The 21,679-nt window shown below is 34.7% G+C and overlaps 2 protein-coding genes and 2 pseudogenes across 2 annotated transcripts; 3 read left to right on the forward strand and 1 right to left on the reverse strand.

The window, feature by feature from the left end:
- Positions 1-3,760: 3,760 nt before the first annotated feature.
- Positions 3,761-7,008, forward strand: LOC119640174 (annotated as a pseudogene).
- A 128-nt stretch (positions 7,009-7,136) lies between these two features.
- LOC119640175 lies at positions 7,137-8,062 on the forward strand (annotated as a pseudogene).
- A 3,877-nt stretch (positions 8,063-11,939) lies between these two features.
- On the reverse strand, positions 11,940-17,635 carry LOC119640127 (transcription elongation factor B polypeptide 3). The gene is made up of 7 exons (XM_038037963.1): positions 17,166-17,635; positions 13,724-14,965; positions 13,442-13,659; positions 13,280-13,374; positions 13,007-13,206; positions 12,634-12,925; positions 11,940-12,578 (listed from the first exon to the last, which is right to left on the reverse strand). Exons 1-7 carry the CDS (start codon positions 17,244-17,246, stop codon positions 12,496-12,498), a joined length of 2,211 nt encoding a protein of 736 aa, XP_037893891.1. The 5' UTR covers positions 17,247-17,635; the 3' UTR covers positions 11,940-12,495.
- Positions 17,636-19,211: 1,576 nt separating this feature from the next.
- LOC119640176 lies at positions 19,212-21,113 on the forward strand. The gene is made up of 4 exons (XM_038038028.1): positions 19,212-19,370; positions 19,442-20,656; positions 20,741-20,948; positions 21,023-21,113. Exons 1-4 carry the CDS (start codon positions 19,322-19,324, stop codon positions 21,111-21,113), a joined length of 1,563 nt encoding a protein of 520 aa, XP_037893956.1. The 5' UTR covers positions 19,212-19,321.
- The last annotated feature ends 566 nt before the right edge of the window (positions 21,114-21,679 follow it).

Genomic DNA, 21,679 nt, shown 5'->3' on the forward strand with positions numbered 1-21,679 from the left:
CCAAATTTCATTAAAATATCGCAGAAATTGCGACCTAGAGCTTGAACACAAATTCATATGGGCAGGCATTGGACGGACGGGCTGGCAGATAGACGGACAAAAGTACAAACGGACAGACGAAGAGGCGAAGAGAAAGGCTCATTTGTAATTTTTCCGTCCATCGCGTTTGCAAGAGGGAAACTTGAGAGTATATACATTCCTGATCAGCATCTAATTATAAATCGAATTATGTACGTCCGGCTGGCTGTCTGCCCATCTATGTAATCTTTGTTTGTCTCTTGACGATAAAAATTAAGCTGGCAGAAGCATTCGATATTATTGTACAGAGGCTGGTATTGAAAATGGCGCATATCGATCGAAGGACACGCCTACAATGTGTTGTTAAAAATTGCGTTCCTTGTTAATTATTCATAAACTACAGCAGATAAAACTACAAAAATTTGAAAATCGATTAATATCCCATGAGTATATACTGGCAATTTCCGCGTGGTGTACTTGTTTCAACGGCATTTTTGACGAACTCCCCTAATTCTGGTGTCGTAGTCTCGGTTTGTCGTGAGTTTCTATTGGGTGTCTCACAGAGTTGGGGTGGCCTATAATTAAATTTTGGGTTTAATGACGACGGGAGCTTTTTTGGACACAGTATTGGACCATTTAAAAAAGTTTGTTTCAATTCATCGTCAAGAGCCAACAACGGCATACCATCGGTCTGTGGACATGCAACTGCTGACAATTTGGTGTTACAACTGGGATAATCGTACATTCTTTCTTCTTTCCTGCTTGTAAAAGATGTATTGTAAGCTTTTTTCCACACAGCATGTTTCGCTTTTTAGAAATAACTTTGTTTTATATACAAAGTAAATTATTCTCAATATCATCATAAATTTCGTGAAATTCATTTAGAAAGGCTTCCATACGTTTTTTCCCTTTTTCAGTTATAAGCACGTAGTTGCCATTAGCCGTTTTGAAAACTCTGGGTTGGTCGGCTTGTGCACTGCTCTTTGCCATATTTTTAAATTTGAATTCCATGCGAACCTTTGTATCTTTCTTTCCAGTATCATAGTCTTTTTCGAACATTGGTCTGGTTGCGGTTGTTCTAAACTTGGATTCCATACTTTTATTCGATATCCGAGCTTTTCTATCTTTTAATTCAGTTTCAAGCATTGCTATTGCGTTTGATAATCGTAAGTAATACGTATCACGTAACTATTGCGATATATCATGCTAGGTCGGACCACCCACCTTTTATTTTACCCATCGACTCAGAATCATTTCCTAAATCGATTTAAACCCTTAAGGCCGTTTATCCGTTCAAAGCCTGCCCATATTTGAGTTCAAGCCGCAGGTCGCTATTTATGATATATTTTGAAGAAGTTTGGCTCAAGGACGAATGCCTTGAAAATTGTTCGGATCGGTCCACTTTTTTGGCCAGGCGTTATTGTGAAACGTCGCTTTATGGAAAAATGTTGCAATTTTCAAAATTTCTCGGCAAAAATGACTGAGTACTAGCATTTCGGTTATCTAAATTGGTGTGAAAATTTTAGGCCGCTTGGCGCAACTTTTTGTACCCCCTCTCATATAACTGTGTCTGCGGAAACTAAGACTGGTAAAAAGAATGGTAAAAAGATCAAATTTCCAATATATCATGGCGAAAGTGGGCACATAATAGTAAATTGATAAAAAAAAATCGACTTTACCGCATGTGGAAGACTATTTTTTGAATACCACAAGAAATAGGCATTCTCATGGAACGTAAATCGCTATATGGCAAAAAGGTCTCATAGTTAAGTTTTTTGCGATGAAAATTTGCTCATGATAGTAATTAAATAAAAAAATTAAGTGAATATAATTTGAACCAGATGGGTTTATTTCTTCCCTCACTTTATATAAGATGTCTTATGACGTCTTAATAATTTCTGGGAGCATTTCAGCAAAAAAAAAATTAAGGAATTTGCATTACGTACTACTACAAAACGCAAACTGTTAAATGAAGCGAATAGACGGGCTTTCATTAAAAATATGGCTTTGAGTGAAAATAATGTGTACTTTTTGGTGTATTATTACCAAAAGAAGCGAATAACTGTACTATGGGTGTAGGATATGCAAGACCGAGCGCCATACGTTGAAATTTCGAACTCAGGTATGCTAAAAAGGTTTCTTTGAAGCCTTGAACAAATCTGAATTAATATAAAAACTACTACTACTACTGCATTTCTTCCATTTCTATACTGCGTTTAGTTAAGAATCGTCGCACAAATGGTGTAAATAATTTAGGATTCAATTTTTCTTTATTTGACTTCCAGACATAACGGAGTGGAATCGCCAACAGCCACACTAAGACAACACCCAATACACCTAATACGATATGAAAGTTATCTAAAGTTGTAGGCAATGGTTCGTATTTAATGTGACCGGCGTTGAAGCGTAATTGAGCATTTACAATAATCCATAACATTGATGGAATAATGAAAGCCACAGACATAATAATTTTTATTTTATTAAGACCAGAAAAATCATTTAAATTATAAATTTGCGGCGAATTTGGATTATTGACATCAGCCGTTGTTGATGTGGTGGTTGTGGTTCACCTACAAATAATGACAAAATATATATCATTAAAATCATTATAAATATCATTACTTACATTTTTTATGCATAATAATACTTATGTAATACTATTATGTATTATTATACCACGCCTACAGCGACCCGCCGATTGTGGGCGAATTTCCCCCTCCTGAACTGACCGGCTACGCCTACGCGTTCAGCGCCTAGACGTGGGCTCTTCTGGCCGCGATTCTCGGCCCTCACTTCTTCTGAAATCTCGTCGCATGTCTATGTCGGAGTGGCGGCGTATTGCGCGATTTTGGAGCTGAAAAAAAAATAATACAAAATTAAAATTAAAAACAAAATTTCACAATTTCTCTTCCTTCAGCATGGCCTTTTTTTTAAAAATGAAGTTTGAGCGCTCGTTTCCAACGCTGTAAAAAAAAGGATATTCATTATTCAATTATCGCGGGATTGGTGAAATGTTTGTGGGGTATTATTTGGAATCGATTTGGTGGTTTTATATTGGAATGTTGGATGTTTCGCAGATTGTCCATTTCTAAATTACGCCGTAGCTGGGGCAACTGATATACGATTTCTGATTTCCGGGTATTATTCAAACGTTATCATTCGTTCAAAAAAAAGGTACACATGCAAAAAATTAACAATTTAAAAAAGTAATTAAAAAAATTAACAAAAAACAAATAAATAGAAACAACACAAAAAAGAAAAAACAAAGGCGGACCTTATAGTCTTAGTTTATAGAGTTTTATTAATATTCATTTGAAACTTACATTTAAGCTTTTTTAAGATTTTGAATTTTTATTACTTTGTAGTGTTGTGTTATTTTGCAAATATTGTAAATTTTTTTGGTCAATAAATCGAATTCCAAAAAAAATTTGTTTTATTTTTTTATTTTTTTTTAAATTTAGCTTAATAAGTATCTATTTTTATATGTAGGATAATACTATTAATTAAACTGTCAATATAAGCCGATAGCCTTAGATGCTAGTACTTTTAAGAGTTTAGTCTTAGAATTTACTTCTCTGGCGAAATTAATAGTAATAATAATAATAATAAACTGTCAATATATGTCGGTTTTCTTAAATATACTGCGCAATGTATGCTTCCGCTATATATCTATATATATATCTTAACGATTTTTTCAGGGATTATGTTTACCAATGTGAGATGTAAGCAGGCAGCTAAAACCATGAGGAGACTTTTAGCACGTGAAAAGGCTGCTAAAGAAGATATGCGTCTGGCGAAAGAAAAATTTTGTAGATTCGAAGAGGGTGAGAAGGTGCTGAATACATCCATCATAGATGGTGTTTTGTTGGGACTGAAGCGCATGATACACGAACTGACATTTGAAACTGTTTCAAAAATATCTTCAACTGCGACATCGCCAGGATCGACGACCGGGCGATCTACTCCACACGAAATGATAATGACGCCAAAATCAATCAATAAAACACCTACTTCGTTGCCGAGGAGCCTCTTGGACAAATTTCTAAAGGACTGCGAGGTCCGTAATGAGAACTACGACAGACCGTCTACGTCACCCCAGGCTGCAAGGCGACAGCAGTCAAATTATTCAAAATTCGCTCGACTGACCGAACAAGACAGAGTAGTACAGGTCCATTTTGACGAGGTGTACACCAACTACGCGGCGGTCTACTCGCGAGCAGATGACGCGATGCGGGGTTGCGATTATTCCAACAAAAAGAAAACGAAGACAAGTCAGAAAAAATGGGGCCGGTATTGGAAGAAAACATCAAAGCGGCTGAAGAGATGGGGCTGGACGTGAGAGCTGTCGTCTGCGACCGAAATCGGGCAAACATACAGCATACCCGAATATTTGGAAACAAGGGATACAATAGAAAGCGGGCAGACGGCAGCACACACTGCATCCGGCTTTTGTACGATTATCCCCATATAGTGAAAGCAATTTTTAAAAAAATAGGAGACAAAAAAGACCATTTTGATCTCAATGTCTTGTCGATAGTGTCAGAAATGCGACCGAAAGGTTCCTCTTACTGGCAACGGAGAGGCTGGATGTCGGCCTACAGCAAGGTATGGTGGTTAGCCATTTAGATGCAAGCGATGAGCGATGCGCAGGTCGCAACACTCCAAGCGGCAATCGACAACGAAGAAAGCCAGAAGTAAACTGAATAGCTTAACGTGGACCTCGAAATATCTAAAACCGGCCTTTCCAACAGAATCTGTCCATGAAGCTTTTCAGAAAGGGTACGAGATCTTCTACGCGACCATGAGACAGCACACGCTCGCAAAGAATATAGGCATGCGTCTACAGGCAACAATAGTGAGACGAATTCCTTTTTTCCGAAGATCAGGATCATGCAGCAGAAGTGAGCTGCACCGGAGAAATTTTCTCGGTTTCGTGCTGGTAATGTTACTGTCCGGAATAAATTTCAGGGAGAAAATGAACACCAACATCACGTAGTCGTAAGTTCCTCCGCGCACAATCTCCATCCTCCTCGCAATATTCCTTGCATTCCAATGGTAAGTTTGCATTTATCTTTATTGATTGTCATTTATAACTTAATTATTTATTTCAATATAATTTCAGATTAAAACACAATAAGACAATAAAAATTGCTCAGCATAAAAAGACAAATTTTCTTTCCTGGGAAGGATATTAAGTAGCAGTAAATAAGCTGAGCAACTCTTACGTGCAGCCAAAGAATTGCCCATGCCCAGTGTTGATGCCACTTTGCAGCCCATAACGCGTACAGTGTTAGGTATTAAAATCAATATATGGCCAGACTTTGTTTGCAATGATCGGGTACATGGTAAAACAAGTCAAAATTTTTAGTTATGGATTGAAGATCCCGAATCCAATTTTATCTATCATTCTGAATTGTTCCAGGTATTTTTACCAATCCGCAATTACAATTCTATTACAAAAATAAATAATTTCGGTCTACGTGCTTTCTTCATGTTAAAATACACTTTTTAGGCCACGCGCAAATTTGTCTACGGCCGAAAACCACAAAAACTGGTGATGACAATACCTCTCAAAGAGCCTTTACGTCACAATATTATATTCGAGTAGCGACTGACATTTGGCTGGGTAGTAATGCGTCGACTCCATTAACTTTTAAGCACATAGTGCTACCGAAACACCATCCCCCTCTTACTGAACTTTTACCGCTGCAACCTTTAGCTGTTAGTGCTCTGAAATATCCAGTCTACGAATCTTTATAGAATTGTGCGCATTGCAATCCTATACAAACTCAAGTCTTTCATTGTCTTTATCATACCGGTAATAACATTTTGCTGGGCGCACCCACAGGTTCAGGTAAAACTATAGTGGCGGAAATCGCCATACTTTGAACGCTTAATAATTATGGAAGAGCTAAGGTTGTTTATATTGCGCCTTTGAAAGCTTTGGTTAAGAAAAGAATTAGCGATTGGATTCTCAACTGATAGTTACCACACCAGAAAAATGGGATGATATCAGCCGGTCTTGGCAGACAAGAGAATATGTACAGGGTGTTGTACTAATTGTTATAGACGAAATACATTTACTGCGAGAAGACAGAGGTCCTGTCATTGAAGTGATTGTGTCACGTACGAATTTCATTATGTCACGCACCGGATGCAATGTACGTATCGTTGCTTTATCTACTGCTTTGGCCAACGCTCAAGATCTCGCCAATTGGTTGGATATTAAGGAAATGGGGTTATATAATTTCAAACATTGGGTTTTCCGGTAATTAAACCGAATTGGATAACTTCTCTAACTTTTCTTTAATCATTTATTTGCAGGCAAACATTACTGTCCACGGATGGCCACTATGAATCGGCCGACATTCCAAGCAATACGCTCTTATTCGCCAACGGAATCCACCATAGCTTTTGTTTCACCCCGCCGTCAAACCCGATTAACCGCTTTGGATCTGATTTCTTTAGATACCTACGAAGAGGTAAATGAGATAACGATAGAAAAAGTGTGTTGCTCTAATATTCTTCTTCTTCTTTATTTCTTTGCCAGGTACTAGATTATTTACGCTTATGCTTGTGGGATACTGCCGGTGCCGTCTGTGTTCCCGGTGATGTAAAATACCTCAACAAGCTCAAACGCTACATTATCAGTAACTACGAAGAATCAGATAATAATGAATTATATCAATATGTACAATTTGTTAAACGCAGTGTGGAAGCCAAAAGATGTATTATCTCTTCTTTTTTTTTATTTTATTCATAGAGTTCAGTTGGAAATCCTTTTGTTTTGTTGCAGGCGAATCAAATCTTTTGTGCTTACATAATTTACTAAACGCTGCTCCAGAATTGTTGGCCTCTTCGTTGCTTTAAGATGTCGCGGAAATAATGCGTATACAAGTAGCTCAAGTTGAGTTATGGGCTTACGGACTCGATGATCGAGAATTTGACGCTAATGTTAAAGAATGCTTGGACGCTTTACCACAACGTTAATTGGAACATAAGCATGGTCGGCTGTTGGTTCTTGGCCATGCTTTGTGTAAAAAAATAGGATATCTCATCACACAACGTCAAAACCGAATTTCGCTGAATGGCAAAATTCTGTAGACGCTGTGAAAGTTATGGGCAAAGTTCTGAATACAGTAATTTTTTGTGAATTTAGAAAGTGTTGTTTCCATTAAACTCAGCTAAAATATTATGCGAGAATCAGTGGCTTTTAGTCTGACACCAGACTAGCAATCAAAAAGTGGAACTATTTGGAATTTTCCGATGGAATAAAAAGTTCAAGTTATGCGATATGATTTTTCAACGTTTTTTTTTTTTTAATAACTTCAGCCATGCATAACTGTGAATTGAGAAGTTCATGTGACTTTTAAAGTTCACGGCAAATGTACAGAATTATTTGGTGACGGTTTTCCCATATGGTACGCCAAGCAACGAACCAGGGCCAGTTTTCGGTAGTAAAGATCATTTTTCTGGTCTAGTAGTTATATTATATATTAGACACTTATAGTAATCACAGTGGACCTCATAATGTAAGTTTTTATACCTTCATTATTTCAGAGATTCTCTTCATTTTATATAGATTGTATTAATTCCTCACAATGTATGGAAACACTATACAGTCAAGAATATTGTCATCTTTTCTTTTAAATTTGATTTTCAGCACCAACATCCATATTTAGGCGCGATGGTTAACAACTCCGCTTGAAGCTATGATCGCGACCGTGATGGAACAAATACCCAATTAGCCGGTTGCGAAGTACGCTTTCGTAATTACAATTTTGACACGCACATCAGTATACGCTACAAAAATAACATTTTATCTGTGTCGACCGATACGGAGAACTGTGGCGAATGGAAGAACTGCTTTGTCGTCAACAATGTAGAATTATCTACGGGCTATTTCTTCGGTCTCTCGGCTACTACCGATGATTTATCGAACAATCATGATATATTTAGTTTTAAATTTTATGATCTAGACTCAATAGAGGGTGATGCCCAATCGGTAATTATTATGCCTTTACCGACTGAACGGTCACCATAGTTGCAACGAAAGTAAACCTTGCTGCACTTGAACACGGAGTCGCCAATCGCGGTTTTAACCTAGCCGACTATTCAGAAAAATTGAGCATGTAGATACCGTATGTAGAATGCCTACCGAAATTAATAATGATATTCATGTAGTAGTATAATAAAATTTGGGGCTTACAAATCATTGTGTTTATTGGAAAGATTCTCTGGCCATTTTTCCAAAGTGTGATTAAGTGTACCGTAGTTTACCCCTAAGCTTCTCGGCTTCATAAGCGCCAAGTCTGTCCGTCTCTTATACTGCTTATAAGTCTCGACAAGAGACGGTCCCTAAACTTTGAGCTTAGGTGGATTGAACGCCTTGTATTTTAGCTTAGCGAGTTAAACGCTTGTTGTTTGAATTGTCTGATAACAATTAAATTTCTTTATTCAAATTTTCACTATTTATACTTAATTCCAACAGGTGACTTAATGCTAACGTAATCACTAATTAATTGGGGCGCCTGAAGTGCGACAAAATTTTTTTTTTCTTTTTGCTACAGAATTATGCAAATTCAGCATAATTCTGTCGCACATCAAAGTGGATGCATATGACGGTATGCGATTACGCTACACCCTAACCGTTTTAGAGAGAAAATTGTTAATGTGTTGATAGACGTTAACAATTTTCTTAAGTATTTAGTGTTTATTTATAGCTTTGTATACCTAGTTTTTAATGATATTTGGTTTGCAGTTTTTCATTTCTAAATTTTTATAATTTTTGTATTTTCAGACTTAACTAGATTTGGTTTGTAATTAAATTAAATTTAGTTTACTAGATTTTTATAGTGTTTGACATGTATTTTATTTTATTTGTATTGTCAATTGTTTTGTTCTTGAGTTTTAACTAGATAGGAAATTGTATTTGTATGATAACAAGAATGATGAATGATCATTTGATGAAACGTTAGGTCCTATAAAATGTTAGAAAATTTCAACAAGTTTTAAGAATAATTAAGAGTAATTAGCATTTAACAGCATTCAAATAAAATTTGTCTAAAACATACATAGATTATACAATAAATTATTTATTGTGCTTTAAATTAATTTTTTGTATTGCTCAGAACATTTAAATGGGGTACTATGCAACCATCTAAAGCTTCGCTGCGGCTTGCTGGAGATTTTTCATTTTCCATCCAGCTTTCTGATATATCAGATTTGCACCGTTCCCGAAGATTCCGAACAAATCACTCAAGCTTTTGCCATTGAAACTCCTATTAGCTATTCCAGATAGCGCAAATTTGGAACAGAATAGCATTATTTATACGCCTCTCAAACTTGTGGTAATACGAGGAATAAGGAAATGGATCATTTGTACTACGTGAGCGGTGTGGTGAGGTCTATGGGTAGTGTAGGGGTGTGTGCTTCGAAACAAGATCAAGCATTGGACCAGGGAGTAAGTCCAAGTGTTTATAAAGTTAAATGTGATTGATAATTACATAAGTCGGGATGTCCGCTTATCCGCCTCCTTTTCTGGGTGTTCTGGGTATACCTCTGCAAACGGCGGATGTTGTAGCATTTTGTCATAGACAGTAAAGGAAGTAACCTAAAAATTCAGTAAAATAATTTCAAAAAAGAAGTTTTACACGATTTGCTTCAGGGGAAAGCGTCATGCGTATTTGCTCTTGTAGATTTCCAATTTATACGGCTTAATAGTTGTAAAACTCTTCGCTGTATGTCTAAGCCAAGTTTCATAAAAATTCATTTTTCACCTTTTACCTGTTTAAAAGTCAAGCAAATTATAGAATTGGCCGCGGCACGGTTGGATGTATTACATTATGAGTATACATCGATCGATTATTGTTTGGAGGCAGAACTGCACTACGACTTAGTTGATTCTATGCTAAAAGGTGAAAATGTTGTAATGACAGGAGTAACAGACACGCACGTCAGACACAAGGAAGCGAGAAATAACAAGGCAAATAATTTAAAGATTATTTACTCTGATAGATATTAATCAAAAGGTTTAACAATTACTGAAACTATACCCCGCAAAAGGTAAATTTGATTCGCTGTCATTATAAAATCAGCGCAGTCACAAGAACTAAGGCAGAAAATGGAGTTTTTGGCAAAACTTTTCTTAATGAATTTGAAATTCGTAGTTAAAAAACGGGCTGTGATTTATTTATTTTTTAATATCGTTTGTAGGCTCAGCTTACGTTTGACGATTAAAATATATTATAAATTTAGCAAATAGCTATATTAAAATGTATTAAGTTAAAGTATACTTTGGGCAATTTGTATAAGAGACTGCCAATAATATAAAATCGACCCAAACAAAAAACGTTGTAAATGTTTTGCTCTTCTTTTCGCACGCCTACATTTTTTATTATTACTTATTTATTTACATAACAACTCACTTTTTTATACTTATAAGTAATAGATCCATAGTTGCGGAGAGAATAAGACATATTAAAATCCTCCAGTATTTTATCCCATTCACATTTTTTCGACCGCACTATAAAAAACAACAAGAACTACTAGAAGTATGCGCTAAATATCTATGAGCTCACAATCCTTACGCGATCGCTGAAATGCATTCCCTGATACAGACATGTATAGCACGTGTTTAAATAAAATAAACTGATATTTATTTAAAATTATTTATTAGCTTTTTATTGAATTATTAATATATTGAATTATTATTTATATACAATATAATTATTGTAGTTAGTTCCAGTTCTTTTTCTGTTGAAAAATTCAATATAATTTTATAGAATTAGCACAACAGAACAATAATTTATTTATACCAAACATATACAGGTTGTCTATGTTCTCATAGCGAAAATCCCAATGCAGGCCAAAACGTAAACTCCCAAGTGGCTCTTAGCTTAATGTATAGCCGATGCTCTTTGACAGATTTCAATGAAATCTGTCGTTAGGTTGAGGCAAGTCGGTTCCACGCTAATAAATACGAAATACGAAAAAGTATCGATTGCAACTTGCTTTGCAAAATTCCAGTCCTACGAATAGTTCTCGTCTCTGAACATTCGATAGCTACTGCGAACGATTAAAACAACGCATTTATCTATTGATATTGACATTTGGCGGCACTTGGCCTGCGTAGATTTATTTATATGCATACATCTTTTACACAGTTTCAATAAATCTAGAAATCGCTTCATGCAACCTATAACTTTGTGAATCGGCGAAAGCATAAAATATCGGATAAGGGTGTTGGGAATGGGGATGGGGAGTTATTGTGAACATTTTCGTGGTTTATTTGCTCGATGTGATCAATAATTTCTTCGACTAGTAGATAATAACTGATGACAGTTTTTCCTGTAAAATTGTTTAAAGATCTGAGTGAGAATACATTTTTTCTCCTTCTTCCAATAATTTATTACTATTCGCCTCTTTTTTTTTGTTTTCTTTTTTTTGCTTTCAAATTGACTTTAATATACAATTTTAGATAAGAGGGTAAATAATATCTGATTAAAATCTGACAGCAAAATAATTTCGTGATAATTTAAAATCTTATAGAGAAAAGGGAAGAAACTTTCTACGCAAATATATTATATATTCACCTTATGCTTATGTATAAGCATATAAAATTATGTAATTAGAAATATATATGTTTATATAATTTTAATATTAGAAAATTGCGTTTAGGGCATAAAAATTTAACGTGAATGTCTTTACAAATAAAACGCAGAAGACGTTAACATAAAAAAAAGATCCCTCCTCTCTTTACGACACAAACGATACGAGTAAAGGAATTCTTTTATGTAAAGACGTATGGGTGATGATAAAAATTTGTTCGTCTTTCTTCGTTTTCTAATGACCATTGCTTAAGACATGTGTCTGGAAAAATCTTCTTTTCTTTTTTTTTTCAACAAAATATCCCTATTTCCTACCTGAACTATAAAATTTAAAACGTATATTACAATTGCAAGACATTTGTATCCGTTGAACACGGATGCATGCCTAAAAGCCGTAACTTAACAAGAAGATTATTTCGATTTAAGTAATTCATTCATTATTAAGTGATGTCAAGTGTGTATTGTGTGTACCGTGTAGGATAATAAACAGTCGAACACATGTCGATTTTTTAATTGAGGAAAAAAACAAAAAAAAAAAAGGGAAAAACTGTGATGTGAATGTCGTAGGTTATTCTAAATAATTTAATAAATAAACAGAAATTCCTAAATTTTCTTAACACTAGATAGGAAAATATTGTTCTGTTAATTTGTAAATAAAAAAAGAATAAATTAAAAAAACATTTAAAAACTATAGTTTGTTTACGTATTCCGGAGATACAATGCCTGATAAATATTAAGTCTAAGGAAAAAGGAAAAAAAAGCATTTCCGCTTAATATTTGCCTAACTTAGGTGTCTGCACTTATGTTTAATCTAAAAAAAAAAAAAACAAAAAAAACCATTTCAACTGAGAATATTCATAACATAATTTTAACGTTTATGACGACCACGTATAAATTGCAAAGTTTTTTGCATGAGTGGGGCTTTTTTGGGACGAACGGTAGCAGCACTAGCTGAAGAAGGGAAGCCTATTAGGAAAAGTAACAATAATGTGACAGAATTACTTACAAACTTGAGCGTGATCTCTAATACTTGAAGCGACTTTTAAGCGAACGTCATCAGTTTTGGCCGCGTTAGGAGTAACACTTGATAAGCTTGCTACCCGAGCAGCTGGCGTGGCTACCAGCTTCGCTTGGGTACCAAATTGTTCTTGTTTACGTTGAATATTACGTGGAGGCTTCACCATAGAATCTACAAACGCTAACTGAGTCTTACGGACCGGAGCGGCCGCAATTTTCTGCGATTGTTTAATGCTATCAGCCAAATAATTAAGTTTACGTTCTTGATCCTCTTGACAGCGCTTTGAGAAAAGCGAACAAAGAAATGCTTGTACATCTTATGTCTATTAGTTTTTAATAAAATTATTATATGGATTATTTACCAAATACATTTCACGCCACGACTCGTTCTCCAAACGTTTCTGGGTACGATAATTTCTTTGGACATGTAATTGCCATAGAACATCACTATCCTCCATGAGGTAAGGATTATAATCTTCAAAGACCAACAACTGATGTGGAGTAGCTCTTTCTAATACCGGTCTTAAAACTTCAAATGGTACTCCACCCGTATACTCCAAAGCTTCAAAAATAAAATACAATAGAGAATTGACTAATATGCGTACTATAAGCTATATAGGATGTAATAATTATACCATCAATATTTTTTTGTAATATCCGTATACATAAATCAAACAAAGAAGGTACTTGGAGAATTTGTCCAGTTTTGGCACCAGAGTAAATTTTCGTTCTGTCGAAAGAAAATGCATAGTAAGCTCTCAACCCAAAATAGGAAAAATTTAATATTACTCTCGTACCGCATAGTTTTCGAGGAGATACCATGATTAAGGGCTTCCGCATCTGTTAAAGTGCGTATTGGCTTTGAAGAACTTGACATATTGGTATTGAAGACACAATCCATTACAGTTTGATTAAGAGGCATAGGTTTATAATTCGTAGATATTGTAGGTAGCTCTAGGGCAATGCTAGGATCCAAGGGTTCCAACTTGGCAGTTGGCGCCAATAAATCAGGTTTCTGTAAGTAATCAAATATAGCTCATTACACACACGAAGTCCATTTCTCAATTTTCGAAACCTACCGTTGAGACTGGTGTTGAGACGCCTGAAGTAGGAGTGTAATTATAGGTTGGCATAGTTTTTAACGCGCTTGTTTTGCTACTACTGCTATACGGCGAATTCGCTGAATTATTATAGCTGCTACTCGATAATTTTGATGTGCTACTAGCCGGTGATGATGACGACTTTACCGATTTCTTAACTTTCTTTGTTGGGGCATTTAACATGCCCAATACATCAGCGAAGTTGGCACCGGTCGAAGAATCAAATCCGCCCTCTTCGTCATTTTCGTTTTCATTTTCAATTTTTGAATCTTTTTTAGAGGATGTTTTCATTTTTACTACTTTCGGCCGAGGTGACAGAAAGTCATTCGAATCATCGTCGGAGTTGCGACGGCGTTTACGCTCTGAAGTTTCATTTTTATTCGAGGTAGCCCCACAACTCCCTTCCGGAGATTCGTCTTCTTTTGCAGAGTTTGAAGACCTTTCTTTACGTCTCTCGTTATCTCTAGAAGAACTTTTCTGTTTACTTTCTGCCCTGTGCTTATGATTATCAGTTTTCTCTCGATGTTGTTGTGAATGATGTTTATGTTTTTCGTCATTTTTCTTCTTATTGTTACTACTACTACTATTGCTGCCAGACGTAATGCGTGTAGTGGTTTCAGGTTTAGGTTTAATCTCTTTTCTATCTCTTTCCTCATCTCTTTCCTTATGTTTATCTTTATGGTCTCGTTTGTCCTTATCTCGTCCTCTATCTTTGCCGCCATTGCTGCTTCGACTCTTGTGATGTCGCTCTTTATCCTTTCCTCTATCATTCCCTAAAGATGAAGACGATGATGATTTATGGTATTGTTCGTTTGAATTTTTCACATTTTTATCACTAGAATTTTCAAGTAAAGAGGATGGTTTCGTGCATATATCTTTGCTATGACTACGGATATCTTTGTAATTTTGCTCAATATTTTGTTCCTTATCTTTTTTCTCTTCTTTAGGACTAGAGTTGTTTCGATGATAACTTTCCTCATCATCATTTTCACCACTATCTCGTCCATTTTCCCTGTGGGCACTGGATGTGGAAGTTGCAGCATCCGCGGGCTCTTCTTCCGCTGCTACCATGGCCTTCCATTTCGTTACTAGTGTTTTAGCTGCCACGCCAATCTCTCCATTGTATTTACGCAAAGAGTTCACTGTTTTTCCCACCCCAGTCTCCTGTAGATGTTCCACTTTTATCGGCAGCTTATACAATTTGTTGATGCAATGTAAAAGCTATTGAAATCAATAAATGCAAAAAGGTGAGAAAATTCTTCTTTTTTTTTTTGGGAACTTATGAAAAATTTATGTAGGGTTTTCACAATCGGGTTCTTAACGCTATTCATGTGTGCCACAGAAAACGTGGAAGTACAATAAATTAATGATTTCTGATCGTTTGCTAGTAACATGCGGACATGCACACTGAAAACGTCCTAATATGTATATATTTTTCCTTATAATTACACGTTACTCAACAGGCCGTCAAATTGATCTTAGTAGTTCAAAGGGATTATGGTTATAAATGCAAAATTTCTTTCCTAGATTGTGATTCTTTGATGATGATGATTCTTTTTTCAGCCCCAACCCCAATGTTTGTTTTCAATAAGTGCTTTTTGGCCCAATGAAAGAGAGAGAGAGAGAGTGAATTAAAGTCATCTTATTTAATATATATTACAAGGTATGTGAAATTTTTAAAATATCGGTTTGTGAACACTAAAAATATTCCATATAGCTTGGTCCGATTTAGATTATGTTTGAACTATGAACGGAAAATTTAAGGTTGTTGAAGTAAAATGAAAAGAAGCTAAAGCAAATAATCAAAAAAAAAATAAAAATATTATTGCTATTATTTTAATTAATTTAGTCAGAGAAATAAATTCAAAGCCTAAGTCCTAACGCATTGACTTTATAGAGTATCGGAATACCGCACTTGACACGACCATTGAGTTGTTAGTCGACATACTAAAAAGAAAAATCCTCTTTTTTTTGTTAACTGCAGATGAGCCAGGGATCGAATGTGATCTTTTACCATTTCAATCTGAAAAGGTTGCTCGGAAAATACTGTATTGAATTTAATTTCTATGGACATACTTTAGAGTTGATAACGATAAGTTCAACAAACGCACACTCATGCGAACAGACATGGCTAACAGGAATTGATATTAGCGGTAATCAAGAATGCAATTAATTTTATGCTCACAAAAATTCTATATTTCCGGCTGTAATGTACAGAAAAATTCATTGTTCGACTAAATCTTATAATTATATAAATTTCTTGATCTTTTTCGTCATCTTGTATTATTTACTGTATATGTTATTTTCAAGGTCAAAATTCCGAAAACATTGAAGTGTGACCGCAATTCGGCTTTATAATGTGCTATCATTGCCCTTTATTCATATTATGCTACCTCCAAAAACATGATGTTTAGCATAATCTCGACCAATATTGTTTTGCAAATTATTTTCTAAATAACTCGTTTTTTTTAACTCACTCTCAAGTTGATTTTGGTTTTTCTTTGCTTAAGTTTTTTACTTTCTAGGGTAATTAGTTCTATGAATAGAGTTTGTGTGTATTTTGCTAGCTACTTTCTTTCATATATATAATTTATAAAATATCATCTAAATCCAAACATGTGAAGAGTAATTTTAATTTGTACGTAATAACTATCAATAGCAAAATACAACAAAAATAAAAACATGCATCCACAAAAAAATTAGATAAGGTTGAAAGGCGCATAATTTTCAAACAAAAAGAGTTTGAAAAATCAATCAACAGTTTATAAAAGAAGAAAATATGACTAAAGAATAAACAACTAAACCTCTATGTATAAAAACAAACAAATGTTTTCGGCTAAAAATAAAACATCTGTGTTTTGACGAAAATAATCTCATACGAACACATACGAATATTGTTTAAGTATTAGGCAAATGAAAAACAGCTGATTTTACAGAAAGTTTCTGTTAAAAAAGGAATGATTTTTGCACGCGTCTTTTGCTATAGGAAATTAAAACAATTATCACAAATGTATGTAAGCGTTTAAAAAAAAATTGAATATTTTCATTCAAAATTGATTTTGTATATTATCGGCAGAGTTTAAGGTGTTAAAATATGGTGGTAAACGCGTTACGACGAATACGACCATGTCTTCAATGAGCACTAACACACATGCAAACACACAGCATCTACTTTTTTATATTTATACACTGTTTTGTGATTGTTACTTGGAACTTTTTCTTTCTTCAGAGTTCTTTTGATTTGCGAGAGTTCTATGTGGCAGAATTATTCAATAAAATTTTCAGTAGATGATATTCGACACTAAGCAAAGCGTCTATTCATATAAAAAAGCTTAACCATTTAAGTAAGAGTAGTATGTGTATATAGCTATATGAAACTTGAAAATGTTAATTTATTTTAAAAAAAATTTCGTTTCTTTACCCTGGCCTCGTCGTCTTGACTGCTGCCAATACTACGTTGATAATGTTGGATTACTTCTACGATTGACGTAGTGGAAGACATCCCTTTCTCAATTTTGTTAATCCGATTTTATATTAAAATTTAATTTTTTAACGATTTGTTTCGGGAAGATTTCCCAAAATGCTGGATACCAATCTGCGTGCTTTTTCTTTGAAATATAGACGACGTACATTGACTTTTTTCCCTGTTAAAAGTTGTTAGTCTTGGCACAGGCACTTATATATCGATACATATATTTATAAACACCAAGTTTAGTTTTATTGACAGATTTCTTTCAGAAGAATAGATTTATTTTTCATTTCTTTTTTCTCCACTTATAGTCTACTTTTCATTTTTAAAGTTAAAACACTACCAGCATTTATTTCTGAAATATAATTAAAAATTAACCACTCTTAATGGAAAGTCGCAGCTGAAAGTTAACACGAAAAGAATGAAAACTTCCACTGACATTTGATTTATCTACAAAACCGATGACATTGCCATAAGCAAATATTTTACTGTCTAAATTTGTAAGAACATAAACGCAAACAAAATGTTAGGTCCAAATTATATAAAAACTTCACTTATCTCACGACGTGCCGGAGCGCATCTAATGGCCCAACAAATTGCAAGCTCGTCCGGCTCGTTGCAAATCAATAGCAACGTAAATAAGCTACATATGAAACGTAATAATAAGAAAATTATTTATTTTTTTTTTTTTTAATATTTTCTTTTGAATACAGTTCTCGCGGGCGTATTTTTTATGTATTAGGTATTTGCAAAAATTTTGGTCAGCGTTTTGACCTTCCACTGTATTTAGTTCCATTCTCCATTTATTATTAGTGATGTGTTCAGCGTACGGCGACGCTAGTCATGAACCGCTGAAAATTCTTTCTTCTGCCAAATTCATTTTTCTTATCTATTTAAAAAAATCTGCTGCCGAATCCCACCAAACACGTTCGGAGACTTATAGTGATGTTTCTATCATATCCCAATTGTCGGTCTTGGGTTCAACGGTTTAAAAGCAGTGACACTAATTGATTGAAAATGCCATTTTCTCGGCACTTATTGCAAAAGTTGTTCCGGATACATTGTTGCATATCGAATGGGAAGTTGTGCCACACCCAGCATGGTCAGCACACATGGCACCTCCTCAGTACTACTTTTTCAAATCTGTGCATGGCTTGGCTGACACGCGGGTCCGCAAAGTTGAAGAAATAAGATCGGTGGGAGGATCGCCGCCAAACCAAAATAAGTTCTCTTAACATGATATCGCCAAAAATGTTTTAAAAGGTTGCTGAAAATGATGGGAACTGTTTTGATTAAAATATATATTGTAGCAATTTTCCACAATAAATTCCTTTTTCAAATGAAAAAGTGATCAAAGTTTTGAGTAATAAAAGACCATATGTTTTGGCTAATGCGGAATATATGTGTATATTTATTACTTTTAATGTATTTTAGTCAAACTTTCAGAACCTGATAAGTGAGCACAGTTTTTACGAGGTTTCAGCCTTAGCAGCGAGATAATTAAATGACCTATCAGCTCTCTTCTTTTTTGTTATTATGAATTGATTTACTTCTCTCATTATATCGGCAAATTATTAAGAAATGTTTAACAATTTTTTTAATTTTTATATCATTGCGGCTTTATTTTAAATTGATAACTAAGGAAATATAGAGCAATAATAATAACTTGTTGTTATTTTGCATTTTCTAGCATAAAACAATTGCAGCATATAAGAAAAAGCGCGGTCTGGAGTTGAAACCGTAGGAAAAATTAAAATAGTAGGTTTGTTTCTCATTTATTTTTGGTACAAAGCTAAAAATGAAAGCTAACTTTCATTTACGTGATTACGCATAGAAGTTGGTATTCTTCTTCTCCCTATTAAATATTTAGCGAATCAGCATTCTTTGTCTTAATAAAATTAAGCCATTAAATAATGTATGTATGCACCCTGTAATGGATGTATGCACCCTGTTATACATATTAAACCAAATTTTTAATCTAAGAGAAAATCTTAAAATCTGACAGCTTTATTTTTGAAGAGAAGGTTCAGTAATTAATTGCCTATTTTAATAAAATTAAAATTTTTATTTTGAAAGAATTTCTTAAAAACATAAAAAACTGAGCTAAAATGAGTGAGGATTTTGATATTTTCCACAATTTAAATGAACTAAAGAAAGGTAAGTTCATCCTTTTTTATGATGTCGGGCTTGTGATTGAAACTAAATATTTTCCGCCTTTTTGATTGTAGTCAATCTTTTAGCTAAATTGAAATTGGCCAGTAAGCTTAATGAGGCTGACTTAAAAGATTCCGGCGCATTTGATGAGAGTGATGATTTTGATATGGATCCTATTTTAACTAAAAGTGTGAAAGAGTTAAAAAAAACGCCAGAAAATATTTTGAAAAAGAAAGCCAAGGAAACGAAGACTTCCAAAAAATCTGCCGAGGTGATGTCCGCAGATGAGATATCTTTATCCCCGCAATTATCGTTTTTATCCACGTTGCCCACACAGCTAGTAGAGGAGGATTATGTAGCCAAGCGAACGCGCGCATCTCGCGGAAAACCAACTAAGCAACAATCGCCTTCAATTGTAGAAAATGGACATAGCAAAGTACGTAAAACAATTCCAAGGTCTAGAAAATCCAAAGAAAGCGAGAATGTTTCTGTAGATGAAACGGATCAATTTAACGCTGCTACAGCTTTGCCTAACAGTGCAAGACTTGGTAAAGGGCAACATCATAAGAACGAATCGGAACATATTGTAACTGCAAGTAGCAAGTTTCCTGTCGAGACATTCGCCCTGCCTGCCGTGCAGACATTAATTACTACTGGAAGACGTGGTAGGGGTCGCGGGGCGAGATCCAAAAAAACCGCAAACGCTTCTCCAGAACTAAGGGAGCAAAGTTCTGTCGTGCCATTATTGGCTTTTATAGAAAGTCGCGGTAGTGGCCGTGGGGCGAGATGCAAAGAAACCGCAAACGCTTCTCCAGAATTAAGGGAGCAAAATTCTGTCGTGCCATTATTGGCTTCTATAGGAAGACGTGGTAGGGCCTGCGGGAGTAAAAGATCCAGTGCTTCGGAAAGGCAACAAGTTGACGTTGTTCGCGACTTACAAGTTAGTGCATATATCGATTTGGCAGCATCCCCTCGCATAGAAGCTTGTATTAATTTAGATTCTGATGACGAATTGAATATTGCTCCTAAAAGTGATAAGGAAAGTAGACCGTTAATATTGGATCCGGACTACGACGAAGACAATCATGAAATAAATGTAAAAATCAAATGGAAAGGTAAACCGGAAGTGTTTAAATTGCGCAAATATCAAAAGTTCTTAGACATTTATGAAAAACTCGCTGCAAGAGAAAATATTAATATACGAAATATAGTCCTTAATATTGATAATTATTTTGTAACGCCAGAGGATACTCCAGATTCCATCGATTATAAAGTCTATCAATTTATCAGTAAGTAAATGGAATGGGTTTGAATACATTTCATATATCGTTATACAAATTAATTTTTCTCCTCTGTTAAAAATTTGTGCTTAGATGGGCGTGTTTTAGAGAGTAGATTGAAAACACTGGCTAATGACACGCAACAAAAACAACGCAAAGTAAATGATATTCCATTAAAAATTCAATCGGATAAGTGGAAAAAACCGTTGGAAATAAATATACCAAAAGAGGGGAAATTCCTTATTTTATATATAAAATGCGAGGAGGAATTAAGATTGCGGCGTGATCAATTAAAATTAAGGTATAACTTTTAATGTAATTTAATTTTACACATTAAAGTTGAAATATCTATTTTATAATTTATTTTCTACACAGTTTCGATGGCGACCTTTTAGAATACGATAGCACGCCGGCTGATTTAGATCTCGAAGGCGGCGAAGTTATTGATTTAGTTATTAAAAATTAATTTTAAAACATTTTGAAACAATTTCTTTTATGCGTTCTTACTATAAATCCAAATTTTTGTTATTTATAAGCCAATTTTCTTGTTTTATAATATTATTAGATGCAAATATTTTGCTCAATAAAATTGATCAAAAAATATAAATGAGTAAATTTTCAAATGCCTAATTAATTTTAATGATAACGGAAAAGAATTCTAGGGAAGCTGAAATGCAGAAGCAACTTGGCGATATACTGCCGGAATCACCAAATTGACCCAAAACACATGGCATATTCTTCCACGGATTACGTAGTAAAGATATGCAGGAAGAAGACTCGCCGTCGTGGTGTAATCCTTACGAAGCGAAGTACGTAAGTTGTATTTAGTTTAAAAGCAGAATCCCTTCTATTTAGTTTTTCATAACATTTATTTCTTTTTTGAAGGTTTTCCTAATGACAGTTCAATTGTATCGTAATAACATTAAACCGACGTAGCAATGCCTAAACTTGGTACTGAGGAGGAATTCCAAGGAAAGGTATAACTTTCGTAAAATTTCACTAATGCTTGAATTAATACTAAAGTTGCTTTCG

This window comes from Glossina fuscipes, unplaced genomic scaffold, assembly GCF_014805625.2.
Source record: "Glossina fuscipes isolate IAEA_lab_2018 unplaced genomic scaffold, Yale_Gfus_2 115, whole genome shotgun sequence".
Taxonomy (NCBI): Eukaryota; Metazoa; Arthropoda; class Insecta; order Diptera; family Glossinidae; genus Glossina; species Glossina fuscipes.